Source organism: Spermophilus citellus, assembly GCF_964194105.1.
Source record: "Spermophilus citellus genome assembly, chromosome: 2".
Classification (NCBI taxonomy): domain Eukaryota; kingdom Metazoa; phylum Chordata; class Mammalia; order Rodentia; family Sciuridae; genus Spermophilus; species Spermophilus citellus.
Genome location: NC_138183.1, coordinates 75,063,341 through 75,077,532, shown reverse-complemented (window position 1 = coordinate 75,077,532; position 14,192 = coordinate 75,063,341). Strand labels below are relative to the sequence as shown.

At 35.0% G+C, this 14,192-nt stretch overlaps 1 protein-coding gene across 1 annotated transcript in view; it reads right to left on the bottom strand.

The window, feature by feature from the left end:
- The window catches only part of TMC1 (transmembrane channel like 1), a gene marked incomplete at both ends in the record, with an annotated part of 192,686 nt that overhangs the window by 16,924 nt on the left and 161,570 nt on the right, over nt 1-14,192 (bottom strand). The window contains 4 exons of the mRNA XM_081280207.1: nt 1,732-1,795; nt 8,514-8,532; nt 13,282-13,333; nt 13,439-13,517. Coding sequence (XP_081136333.1) covers nt 1,732-1,795; nt 8,514-8,532; nt 13,282-13,333; nt 13,439-13,517 — 214 coding nt within the window. The remainder of the gene's footprint in view (nt 1-1,731; nt 1,796-8,513; nt 8,533-13,281; nt 13,334-13,438; nt 13,518-14,192) is intronic.

Genomic DNA, 14,192 nt, shown 5'->3' with positions numbered 1-14,192 from the left:
CCCTAAAAAACAAATACCAAATGTCTTCTTTGATATAATGAGAGCAACTATGAACAGAGCAGGGAGGAAGAGCAGGAAGAAAAGATTAACATTAAACAGAGACATGAGATGGGAGGGAAAGGGAGAGAAACGGGAAATTGCATGGAAATGAAGGGAGACCCTCATTGCTATACAAAATTACATATAAGAGGTTGTGAGGGGAATGGGAAAATAAACAAGGAGAGAAATGAATTACAGTAGATGGGGTAGAGAGAGAAGATGGGAGGGGAGGGGAGGGGGGATAGTAGGGGATAGGAAAGGTAGCAGAATACAACAGTTACTAATAGGGCATTATGTAAAATTGTGGATGTGTAACCGACGTGATTCTGCAATCTGCATTTGGGGTAAAATTGGGGGTTCATAACCCACTTCAATCTAATGTATGAAATATGATATGTCAAGAGCTTTGTAATGTTGTGAACAACCAATAAAAAAATTAAAATTAAAATTAAAAAAAGAAACCAAAAATAAATAAATAAAAAATAAATTAAAAAAAGAACTACGATATACTTGTATATAAGTCTCATGAATACTAATTCAACAAGATTCATCCTTATCAAATGTCACCTGTACTAATTCTTAGCACACCGAGTTCCAGGGGCCAGATCCGAAACCAAATATCTCACGGATTTCAACTCACCACACACAAAATATTTGGTGCCAGGGGGGAGTATTGTCTTTCTCCAGGCTTTACAAGGAAGGTCATGCTTTACAGAGGAGGTCACAAAGGATAAAAGACAGTACACAGTAGATATTCCACCTTGACCTTGGCCTCTGGATTCTATTTATTTCACCATTGCTTTGTGGCACCTGCTTCTGTGCTGTGTGGAAAGCTTCAGCACTGGCCCCAGCTCATACAGTGACAAGACTTAGCCTCTGACCTTCAGGAGCTCAAATTCTAGCAGGGCAAATAGATACATAAATACTGTGATAATAATAAGTTATAAATACTCAGACAAGGCCATGAAACATGTATGCAAAATTTTAGGGAGGCATGGTAGCCTAGCAGATAAGAACACAGACTGGACCCAGCTGGTCCTCAGCTCCAGGGCAGCTACAGAGACTTGTCCCTGTCAGCCTCTCCCCCTCAAGGGCCTCACCAGTAAAACAAGGATGCTCCTCATGCAAGTTCAGGACTGGTGTGGGCTCTTAATGAGGGAATCTGTGCCAGGTGTTCATAACAGTGCCTGTGGTAGAGGAAGCCTAATTTAGTGTTATTATGATCACAGAAGAATAGATTATTAACCATGGCAGAAAAGATTTGGAAAAATTTATTTAAAAGGCTTTGGATTTCACCTGAATCTGGAAACAAAAGTTATTATTTGAAGACAAAATTTTCGAAACAACCTATAGTCTGGGTGCACCTAACAAAGCACTTTCCAGACAGCAGAAGCAACCAGAAAATAAAACAAGAAGCAAACAAGCAAACCACATCTCAGTATAAGACATGGCATGAAAAGCAATGTATTTGAAAAGTAAAGTCCACCAAAATTCCAAGGGCAGAAGAAGAAAAAACCTACAGAGGACATTGTCTAAGCTGGAGAGGGCTCTCTAGGTACATCAGACCAATACAGAGAAATCACTGGTTTCTCTTTGCCTAATGAAAACATATTTTTTGTCTTAGAAAATCATAATTTGTTTGGGGCTTATTTATTTTCTGTTTTAAATTGGAAATGTGTATTCCAAACCTACATAATTTCCAATAGTTCCAAATTTATTATCTTCTGGCTCTTTCATGTCTGCCTGCAGTATAAATCTATAAAAAGTAAATTAAATTAAGTGTACAAAATAAAAGAAAATTAAAAATTAGACTGATACTGGGCTTTAGGGGTATTTATTATTTGTTCGCTACTTGTTTTTATAGTCAGTGCGACGATTCTTAACAAAATAGGCAATATCAGCAGAAAATGACTTAAGATGCCATCAGATAATAGTTTCTGTATTTGCATTAATTAGTGTTAACTTCATATAAGACTATTTTTAAAAAGTTTGAGCTCCACCTTGTGGTAGCATATTTTGAGAGCCACCCTCAACTCTATGGTTTTTTTGTACAGGAAAAAAACAAATGTTTTAGGGAGCTAGGAATGAAATTGCATTTTTCAAAGAAAAGGATGAGGAAAGCCTTGACAAATAGTTTCTGAATGTGCGGAAAAGTGCTATTTATTCAAAGAACTTTTAATATCAGAAATATCAGTGTGTATACTGATGACTCTTGGACAGCAGCTTGCCAATAGACTATGTTTATATTAATTTGTACTAATTGTTAACATTAAAGCATTTTAATATGAACCATAATAATCGAGTGTCTAGCTTCTCTTTAAAAATCAGAAAACCCTGGAGCACTACATCTACAATAATTTGCAGGAATCTAAGTATAGTAGTCTTTCGGTATCTGTGGAAGATTCATTCTAGGACTCCTGTGGATACCAGAATCTGTGGTCCCTTATATAAAATAAGGTAATTTGCATATAAACTATGCACATTCTCCCAGATACTTTAAATCTTCTCTACTTATAATATCTAATATAGTGTAAATGCTGTGTAAATAGTTGCTGTATAGTGTTTAGTCAATAGTAAGAAAAAAGTCTGCATGAGGTCAGTATAGACACATTGTTAAAAAAAAAAATTATTTGCAGTGGGTTGAATTTGTGGATGGAGAATCTAAGGATGTGAAGGCCTGACTGTAGTTGGTGCTCCCTAAGATCCGACACCGTGATCAACATTTCGTTATAGCCCACACAAGACAGCTTCACTTTTTCTGATACTCTCTTGACTATTGTTGGCATCTTAGTTTGTGATCTCAGTTAAAGTAATATGCAGCAAACTGGCTCTCATGTGATTAAAAAAGCCTAGCATGTGGAATAGAGAACTCTTCTCTTTTTTTGTCATTTCTTGGCTTGGGTCATCATACTCATTCAATCATGCTGATTTTAATAAAACGTGATTTGTGGAATAGGTATGGATTATATTCTGAAACATTTTTAAAGTGATGTTTGTTTCTCTAAAATAAGCAAATTAGTGTTGATTTCCCAACTGTCTGGTGAGTGGTAATTTAGATCCCTTTTTATGAGATCCCTTCCACTCCCCACAGGGTCTAAAGTAATCAAAGTCACTCACAGAAGTGCCTTCTTATCTCAACTCCCTAGTCTCAGATAAGCTTCTCTGATAACCTTGTAAAGCAGCCCTCCCTGCAACTCTATCACATTGACATTATTTTACCTTTTGTAGTCATTATCTGTACAGGTTTTAAAAAATTTACTCATGCATTTATTCAGTTTATGTTTTTGTAATTATTTATTGTTTATATCCTCTTTGTTGAAAGAGATTGGCTATGTTCAATGCCAGATTCCAGAGGCCTGACGTTAATTACCCCACAATATTTTTTGAGTGTGTGGGTAGTGTTACCAACTTACCTGAAGACTGGTTGGCTGTCCAGATTCACACAGGTTATCTTCAGTGAGATCAGAAAGAGAGAATGAGGGAAATCATGGAAATCTAGCTGCTGTGAATAAGATCACTCACAGATGGCTTCCACAGCTCCACCTTGTATTCATCTTTCACCAATACAGCAGGTCACTCCTGAGCTCCAAGCCCATCAGGGCCAATAGAACATTGAGCTTCTAGCCCACCAGGGCCAATGAGACACATAGATAAGAACCTATGTAGATGAAAATGAGCTGGCTAAGTTTATACAACATCTACCTCCAAAAGATTTAAAGATTTTCAAAGATCATAGCCGTTCTATTAGCCAATTTTCTTTTTTAGTTGCAAATATTTTATTCCTGTTTTTGGTAGAAACAATATGGCACATGGAATAAAGCTGAGGAAAGCTAACTTTTGACTTAGTAAGTTTTTGAGTAGAATCTTCTCCTCCTTTCCAGGATTTTAGCTGAAAATGAACTCTAGTATCCTGAACTCTAAAACCTTCCAAATTCTTATTCAGGGCATTTCCTCCTACTGCAATGGGCATCATCTAATTTGTGCCTGCTTCCATTCCTTTCTATCTAAAAGAAGCACTGCTATATTCTGTCTTAATGGAAATCAGATGTTCAGAACTTTTCTTTACCTTTGAAGATCAGCCATCCAAAATAACTTTTAAGAATCTTCTGACAAATTGATGAATATGTTTTCCTGTCTGAAGCAATTTATCATATTTTAATTCTCTTCCAGTTTATCCTCATCACTCCCTTAAACATAATGTGTTGACTGTTGCATGATGTCTTTGCTTAAAAGGCAGTTAACTCAGAAGATGGACTGTGGTCTCACTTCTTCTGGACCTTTTTCTCCTCTGCTCTTAACTATTCTCTCAGCAATGGCTTTGGTGGTGAGAAAGTAATTGATGAACTTGATCAATTATTCTCAGATGATTTATGGAGAGTGACGATTTTAGAATTTTACAGGGAACATGGATATTCTAATCTCCTTTTATGATGGTATTTTTCCCTTAAAACTTTGGCAAAATTTCCAAATGGTCAATCAGAACTCAGTGCTCAAATTACTCTGGACAAGCTGGACATATTTGGATGTCATGATCTACTTGACGTGACCAATTACTAATGTGCTATTTTATGAATTATTTTAATTCCATTCAAATTTAGTTCATTGCTTTTGGTTCATATATAATGCAAAGTGAGTGATCCACAAGGAATTTGACTACTCATACGAATGATAGATAAGATGCTATGGTGCACCCCAGACTTTTTGTTTGAATCACAATAGTAACCTGAAAAATATGGTGTTTATGAATAGCACACACAAAAAAAAAATAAGAAAAAGCAGGAACTCTCTGTTTTATTTAAAGACATGATTTTGGAACTGCTATTTTTAATAACAATCAGAACATAAATGTAGCCCCGCACAGTGGCCTATGCATATAATCCCAGCGGCTGAGACAGGAGGATCACAGTTCAAAGCCAGCCTCAGCAACAGCCAGGTGCTAAGCAACTCAGTGAAACCCTGTCTCTAAATAAAATACAAAATAGGGCTTGGGATGTGGCTCAGAGGTTGAGTGTCCCTGAATTCAATCCCTAGTACCCAAATAAATAAATAAATAAAACTATGGCCAAATGTTTCATAAATCAAATAAGGAAAAAATGTTAATTTCCCAAATGGCGTCTTGGATTGGCTATTGAATGTGGACAGTACTTGATCTGACAAAGTATGTGAGATCTGGCTTCCAAAAAAATGATATTATTTTTCTTAAACATTCTTAAAAATTGAACTAGTTTCCAAAAAGAGCTTATTATGCAGGTACAAAAAAATGGTATCATGAGAAAAATTGAATGAATTCTAAGGATACTTGCTACAAAATAGGAAATATATTTTAAAGTAACAGAAAGTAATATAATTATATCAGTAAGTTCCCAAAACTGCCTTAAAAATGTGAATATACTGATTTAGAATTCTGTACCCATAATTCATCATTATTCACAAAATGTTCTTTAAAGGAAACAAGATTTAAAGTTAGTATTTAATCTTGAAATAATCAATGATCAATCTAACCATGCAACAGAAAACAATTTAACAACTTAAGCTGTAGTAATATTAAGAAACACTTTATAGACATTTTAAAATGTCCTAAAGTCACTTTGATGGCATTGGGAAATATTAAATGAAAATGTAAGAAAAAATAGTCATATATTATGAGGCAAACTATTTTCTTGAATCTGTATGTGATTATAATATTAACATTATATTAAATATTAAATGAAAACATATGATAAAACTAGGCATATGTTATGATGTAAACTATTTAATTGAATCTGTATGTATTTATAAGTCTGAAAAACAAATACACCATAGTTTGGCTATTGTGAATTGTGCTGGTATAAACACGTGTATGTACATAACACTATACTATGGTGACTTTAATTCTTTAGAATAAATAACAAGGAATGGTATAGGGGTGTCATATGGTGCTTCCATGCCTAGACTTTTCAGGAAACTCCATGCTAATTTCCATAGTGGCTGTACTAATTTACAATCCCACCAACAGTATGAAAGTGCTCCTTTTCTCCACATCCTCACCAGCATTTATTATTGTTTGTATTCTTGAATATGTAGATAATTGAGTTTTATTCATCTATAAAGAATGAGATTATGTCCTTTGCAGAAAAATTAATGGAATGTGAAAATATCATGTTAAGCAAAATAAGCCAAATTTAGGAATTCAATGGTCATATGTTTTCTCTCAGATGTAGGAAGTAGAAAATAAGAGAAAAGTGAGGGGGAGGGGCATCTCCTGGAAATCCAAGGGAGATCAATAAAGTACAGAAAAAGGACCACAGGAAGGGAAGAGGGGAGAGAAAGGGGAAATATTGGGAAATGATATTGGCCAAATTCTACTGTTATATTGTGTTCATGCATAAATATATAATGATTTCCACCATTATGTATAATTATAATGGGTCAGTAAAAAATATGAGAAAGCTGGGTGAAATGCTACATCGTGTACAGCTGGAGAGATGAAACGTTGTGCTGCAATTGTGTACAATGAATCAAAATGCATTCTGCTGTCATATATACCTAATTAAAATAAATTAATTAATTAATAGAAAAATAAAATATGGAGAAAAAATACCCCAAAATATTAATTAATGTTATTCTGAGTGGTGGAATTGCAAAGTTTCTTTCACATTTTTATTCTATTAAAAATTTCCACATTTTTGTAATAAATATGTATCATCCTTATAAATTTTTAAATAGCCATGAGTATTTGTATGAGAACTTTCTAGTGGTGTCTATGAAGGAGGCATGTATTAATATAATATCTAAGTTCCCAGAAGAGGTAAAGTATTTCCTGGGTACATTTTTTATTATTATTATTCATATCATGGAGTCATCAGACCAGTCCTGGAAAAGGTAGGTGGGTAAAGCTAAGTAGCCAAGGTGATTCATTCTAAAAAATCTTACTATGACTATTCTCTCTCTCTTTCTTGTTGTGTGGGTTTGTGTGTGTGTGTCTGTGTGTGTGTATTTAAGATGATTAAGTCTCAAAGTCTCTTCCAAAAATTCAACTGCACACAGGCACTGAGAGCAAAGAACACCTGCCAGTCTCATTCTTAAGTCTCTCATTTTTTTAAATCCTCAATTATTTATTCTTTTTTATATATTTCTGACCTTGAGACTTGTAGGGATCCAGCAGGATAAGAAAACATAGTTCAGGTTAAAGTTTTGTTACTATAAACCTCTGGTTATCGCTTAACCATGTTCTTCTCAGAAGCCAAAGGAAATAATTCAAAGTATGTGTTAAGTATTGCTTTTTGCATATTTTTGTCAGAATGGTTTTTTTTTTTATTCCTCTGAGAAAGAATAAAACATGCAGTCTAAATTTTTGTCTTTTTCTCTGCCTTCTAAAATTTTCCCTATGGCTTTGATCATAAAAAAGCAATACAGAAATAAGCCACAACAATCCGATCAATCTAGTGTAAGGTTTTTTCTGACCAGCCATAGACAGTTTTAGATATAAATTCAAAGTTTCAGATCCTTGTCAATGCAGTAATGTGAAAATATTTTGAAAAGCTCTCTTGAGACAGGGAAGGTTAAAATTTCTAAATTTTAAAACAGGAGGGTATTTAGTGTTATAATAATTCAAGTGATTATCTTCATGGGAAGATTTAAACTTGTCTATCATGTCTGAATGTTTATAACATTAACATTTGTTCTGAAAGTACATGGCCTTTAGGAGATACATGCTTTCAGAGACGGTTTGTCCTCTCTCATGATCCTCATGAAGCAGATCAAGAGCAAGGGGTGGCACCCACATTCTAAATTTGGCAACCCAGCAAATCAATTTTCTGATCTTATTACCACACATTGCAAAAATGATCCAAGTAGAAATCAACACTAGTTTTATTTACTCATCTGCATTATAACCTAATGAGATAATAAACTTGGTCTATTGATAAATAATTTATTTATTATATTATAGTAGCATTTTTGTGCCGATAACAGAAGTTTTTGTTTCAGAATGCAACTGCTGTAAGTTAAATTGATTCAATTTAATTAACAAGCATTTAGTCAGTGCCTACCTGTGCACAGCACTATACCAGGCATATAAAAGAGTTAGAAGGATACAACCCCTGCTCATAGCTTACAATCTACATAGGAAAGATGATTCCTACAGACAAGAAATAATAAATAACCTACCAATTATATCCAGTAACACACGTTACTGTATCACACCCATTTTTAAGCTCAATTTGTTTGGAAAACTGTGGGGGAAACTGAGCTGGAGAAAAAGCGGCAGTGCAGGGGAAAAACAAAAGCATAATTTGGAAGACGGTGGAAATCCTTCTTGCCCAGGGAGGATTGACCATGCCTTAACCTATAAGCAAGAGCTTGATAATCCATCAGAATAGAACAGGGAATCACCACTGCCCTGTGCTTGTTCTTTGGGCCTTCACACAGCACATTCTTCTTAAGCAGTAAGGTGTGGAGTAGTTCTGGGCCCCCAGGATAGCTCTGGAAATTACTGGCCACCAGCAGCTACAGCTGTTTTAAAGAGAGAGAATGAGATAAATGTAAAAGTTAAGCAAAAATTTTGCTTTCAATGTCCTTAATGGTTCTGAATGAGGTAACCTGAAATCTGTATCTTCAAAATGTGTTTCACTTTGCTATAATACTTAGCATTTTTATATCCAAAATAGTTATATATTTCTTATTTTACAAAGCCTTGACAGGTTCCAAAGACAGGAGAAGGAACATTTACTTTTTGGGGTAATATTTATTAATTACTGCTTACATAATGAATATTGAAATCTATTCCTTTCAAATTTTTCAGATAAAAGGGTTTCACATTATCCATGAACATTTAGAAGTATTCAGTGAACAGTTGTGCAGATTATTGGAAAATATCAGATAAATACATGCTATAGCATCTTACTATGATTTTAAACAATGAAAGTAACAATAAGCTTTAACTAAAATCAGATCTTATATGTCAGAATTTTCCACTCACCATTTTAAAAGCTAGGTTGATAATGTTAAATTATACAAAAGCCCCGTTCATGTTTCTCCCTGGTCATCTTCTGCAAAGACTTAGATAGTGCTAATCAATTTCCACCAAGGTATACTCTATCCCAACAGGTAAGCACTATGGATTGTGCAGAATCAGGATGGAAATAAGATCACTATTCCTCTTGGTGGAGGGATATGAAAGAAGTTTGCCTGGGGTGTGGAGGTAAATGCCTTGGATTTAACTTTTGCCTCTCCAAAACAAGATATTTAAGATTTTTTTCCCCCAGGGTGAGAATATGTAAAAACCTACAAGGAAGGAGAGAACTGAAACAATTCAGAAATCTTAGAAACTATCAAGCAGATAAATGAATAATATGTGACTTATCAGTTCAAACATCCTGAAATCCTAAGCCAGCAGAGGGAACAGATGAAAATCAACATCAATTTCAGTCAAATCTCCAAGGCACATAGGAATTTGCAGCTATGGTAATTCTGGAAGCGAAGAATCAATACAAAGAAAAGACTTTAGCTGTCTGAGAAGCAGTTGGGAATCCCTGTCTACTGCTCCACTTGGCACAAATGGGTAACTAACTGCCCCCTTCTTTATCCTGGATGAAAACTGGGAGAAAGAATAAAACAGACTGGGCTAGAAGACTACAAAGAGTAACACAGTAGAGACAGGGGACTATGTAAGCACTCTTCCATTCTCAGGTGCTATGATTTTGCTAGGCAGATCTTTACTCTCCAGGCAGAAGTTTGGAAGTGACTTTTCTGTCCCAGAGAGGAAAAACTTAAAGACACTGGCAGCAGTTCATCAAAGAGCCCAGATACTGCCCTGCAGTGAAGACCTGTCCTCAAACCCCACCCACAAGCTTAGAGAGTGCAAACCCTGCTTAGCATCCTGAGTGTCAAGGACCACAGACCATCCGAGAAAAAGCTCTAAAGGAGACCAAGAAAAGTCAAGTCAACTTAGAGAAAACAAAGACCATGAAAGGCAAAGAAACTTTACAATTTTTGATATTCTCATGAAGAGAAAACAAGGCAATGATGCCATTAAACAAGAAAAAGATGCTGCTTAAAACAATTACAGATCAAAAACAACTTGCAGAAATTAAAGTTATGATAGCAAAAGTGAAGAAGCAATGAAATACTGAAAATTAAAGTTAAGGAAATATTCAGGAGTAAAGCAAAGAGATGAAGAGAGGATAAGAAAGAAAAGTAAGAGAATGGAAAAACTGGTCCAAGAGGCCCAATGTCCAAATGATACAAATTCCAAAAAGAGAGAACACAGAAAATGAATGGAAAAAAAATCAACAAACAACTCCAGAAAATTCTATGTAACTAAAGAGTCTGAGTTTCCAGAGTGAAAAGGCTTACTGATAACTACACAAGGAATAAAAATGTATCAATGTAAGATATACCATTATGACATTCAAAACACTGGAGATGAAAAGAGCTTATGACTTTCCACATAGGTAAAGCAGACTATCAAAAATACGAGTCACTCAAGAAAGATTAAGATTCAAAATGGCTTTAGACATCCCAATAGTAATTCTGAGATCTAGAAGGCAATAGAAAGGTCTGAAGGAATATTATTCTAAAGGAAAAATATTTTTAATCTAATGATATGGGTATTTTCTGTACCCAAACTATCAATCAAATGGGAGGGTAAAAGACAGTTTCAGACATGCAAGGTCTCAGAAAAACTGCTTCTCACACTCCCTTACTTGCCCAACACATGTGAACAAACCAAAATAAGGGGAATTGGGGGGAAAACAGAAGCAAGGATGTTCAAACAAGATAGAGGACTAGAGTTCCTTCCAGGTGGACAATAAAGGGAAATCTCAGGGTGACAGCTATACAGCAGATAGAAAGAAGAACCACTTGAGATTTGAGAAATTCAGAAGATTCTGGAAGAGATGTCTTCAAAGAAATGAAATGGACAAAAAACCTAATGTCTAATATGTCTGAATATATTTAGAGCATAATTTCATAAATAAAAGATTTAGAGATTGAATCGCTGATAAATACATAGAGAAATAATAAAGTGTTTAAAAAGAGATAATTGTGAATCCTGACAAAATTAATAAACATGCACAAATAGCCAGAGTTTACTACATAGCTCAGCCAAGGAACATGTACATATTCGTATGAAAGGACATTGTCCCAACCAAAATAATAATATAACTAAATGGACATAATATATAGAGAGGTTAAGTGTGAAAGAAGCCAAATCCTTATCTCTATCATAGTTAATAGTTTTAATTGATAATAAAACTAAGAAATCAAAAAATCACAACGTGCAATTTGGAGACAAATACCTAAAGAACCAACCAAGAGTTGAAAGTGTTTGTCTTTGGGTACTGGGTGTGGGGAGCAGGGAAGAGGACACAACAGTCTAAGAGAGTGAGAAGAGATGCTATTTTTCATAATAAACTTTGTAGAACTATGTAGATCTAAACTATGTGCACATACAGAACTGATAAAAAAAATAAAATGTTTTATAAAAAGACTAGTCTAATAATTGTAAGTCACTCTAATCATTCAATTCAGTATCTAAGGATTGACCTTATTCTTCTGCTTGCTGGATAGAAAAATAATTTTTTTCTAAAAAGATCAACATAAAATAAGACAATAAAATTATGTATTGAAAGTAGGTTGTTTGAGGCCACCTGGCATCCTCTTCCCTTTTCTTAAGCAGATGTATCCTCTCCAATGCATTCCATGTGAAAATGACCAAGCCCCATTCCAAGGGCAGGTCCTGACGGGCTTCAGCAACTCTCTATGCATCTGAGAATTCTTAGGCCCTTTCTATAAAATGGCCTAGTATTTGCGCAAAACCTATACATCTACCCAATATATGCATCTAACCAATATTTCTAGATTATTCACAGTGTCTAATTCAATGTAAAAGCTGTGGGAATAGTTGTAATACTATCTTGTTTAGGGAATGATGACAGGAAATAATGACCTGTCTTGTACATAATATTGCATTCAGAGTTGGACACACAGGACCCATTTGGGGTCAAGCTTAAAGGAGGAGACACTGGGAAATTTCTGGGAAAGAAGTTCCTTTTCTCTTCCAAGGGAGCTACTTGGAAATCCCATTCTCAGTTCCTTTGAAAACTGCAGCCCAAGGACAGGGCTTTGAAAGTGACTGCATCCATTCTTGCTGTCATGGAGGTCAGCTAATGTGAAAGAAGCCTAGTGTTAGGAGATTCACAGAGAAATGGGCTCAATCCTAATCACATTCCAAATGTGGGATTAAAAGTAGCCTGAAGCCATACATTCCTCTCCCCTGCTCATTTGTGTGGACTAAAATGGCTCTTTTCTAAATGTAACTAATCAACTTGAGTTTCTTTGAATAATTTACATGGGGGGAAAGTTCTAATAATACAGAATTTTAAAATTAGAAATGAAGGAAAAGTTGGAAAAGACTTTCACTACATTTATTAGGTGTCCCCCTTTCCATGAGCGACTCATGGTACATCACAAATATTTGCAAATAGGAATCTGCTTTATTCCAACATAGTCAATCCTCAGTATCTGCAGCGGATTAGTTCCAGACACTCCCCACATACACAAAAATGGAAGGATGCTCGAACCCTTTGTATGTAGTATTTGCATATAACCTACATACACCCTGCCTATACTTTAAATCATCTATAGGTTACTTAGCATATCTAATGCCAAGTAAATGCTATGGGAATAATTGTAATGCTGTATTGTTTAGGGAACTCACAAGGAAAAAGTCTGTATATGTTCAATACAGACATAATTTTTTCCCAAGTAGTTTCAACAGACAATTGGTTGAATCTGGAGATGTGGAAGCCTCTCTGTTATTTTTAAAATTAAGGAAGGCTTTAAAAGAACATTTAAAGGACTATAAGAGCTATCTGGATATCAATGGTGGTTAGCTCAAAGTAGGATCTTTTGGAGATTTTCCCAAAGTGTCTTTCTATATATAAAAATAGTTAAAATGAACACTAGATATATTTACTATTTATATATAACTAGAGAGTTGTTTTCATCATATGTCACTCGTAGGTCACTTTTTATTTTATCACTACTGCTAAATTTACATTCCTGAATTTTTCCCACTATTGAAAAACAAACCAAATCCTGGGATGTGATGCATGAGAACAGCTAAAGATGGAAGGTGAGGATGTGGAACAACTGGCTCAGGGCAATATGCCATTCACCATTGAATGCCTCTTTGGGAGTAAAAACAAAATGTAAGACTGTCAGTTAAGACAAAATCGCCAGCATGAACCCATCTCCAACCTGCACGTGCAGCTGCCATCTTCTTGTTCCGCATTTTGTTTTCCAAAGCTTGCTGCACAATACAAAAAAAGGAGAGAAGAAAATGACATTTCCTGGTGTTTCTTACTCCTTGATATGAATGAAGACAATATTTTTAACGAAATAAATTGTATCTTACCAGTTTCATCTTCTTTTTTAGTTCCAGATTTGCTGCCTTCTGGCCCTTGGCAGTGGCATTGAGATAATAGATGGCCAAACTAAATTATGAGACAACAAGAAAATTGATGGCCTTTTTAGTTCCTCAAGATCCTTCTTCAATTTTTATTAACTAAATCATAGAATGTCAGCGCTAGAGAGAACATGAAGATATTTGCTACTAGAAATCTTTTATTTTGTGGATAAAAATTGAGGTCCAGAGAGGTAAAGATATGCACTCAGATTTACACAGTGACTAAGCTGAAGCTGGAAATTTGGGCCCAAAAGCTCCTAATCCACCAGCCAGAACCCTATTCACTATTCCACGCTGCCTAATATTAGCCTTTTCCTGGAAATGTATTAAAATCAGTTTACATTAAAATTAAAAACAGTTTAAATTGATAGTAATGATGTCTAAAAAAAATAGAAAGTCTACTGAAGCTTAGGGAATAAGTCAAATAAAAAGGAAAATGACATTCTGCCTTAAATTCCCTCCTTTGGCCTTTACAACTAAGAAAGAATATCACCCTCAGAGGCATAGTTAATTAACGTGGATTTTTTTTTTCCACAGAATGAATTATTTGCATTTCTTTCTCCCTCAAAAAGAAAACATTTTATAAAGGAGTGATTCTGGATTTCAAATGACATTTACATTTCTAGAAAGAGCAAATTTCAGCCCAACAATTCTGCAAAAATAAATATGCTCATCTTCTCTTAAAACAAAATGAACAAACAAC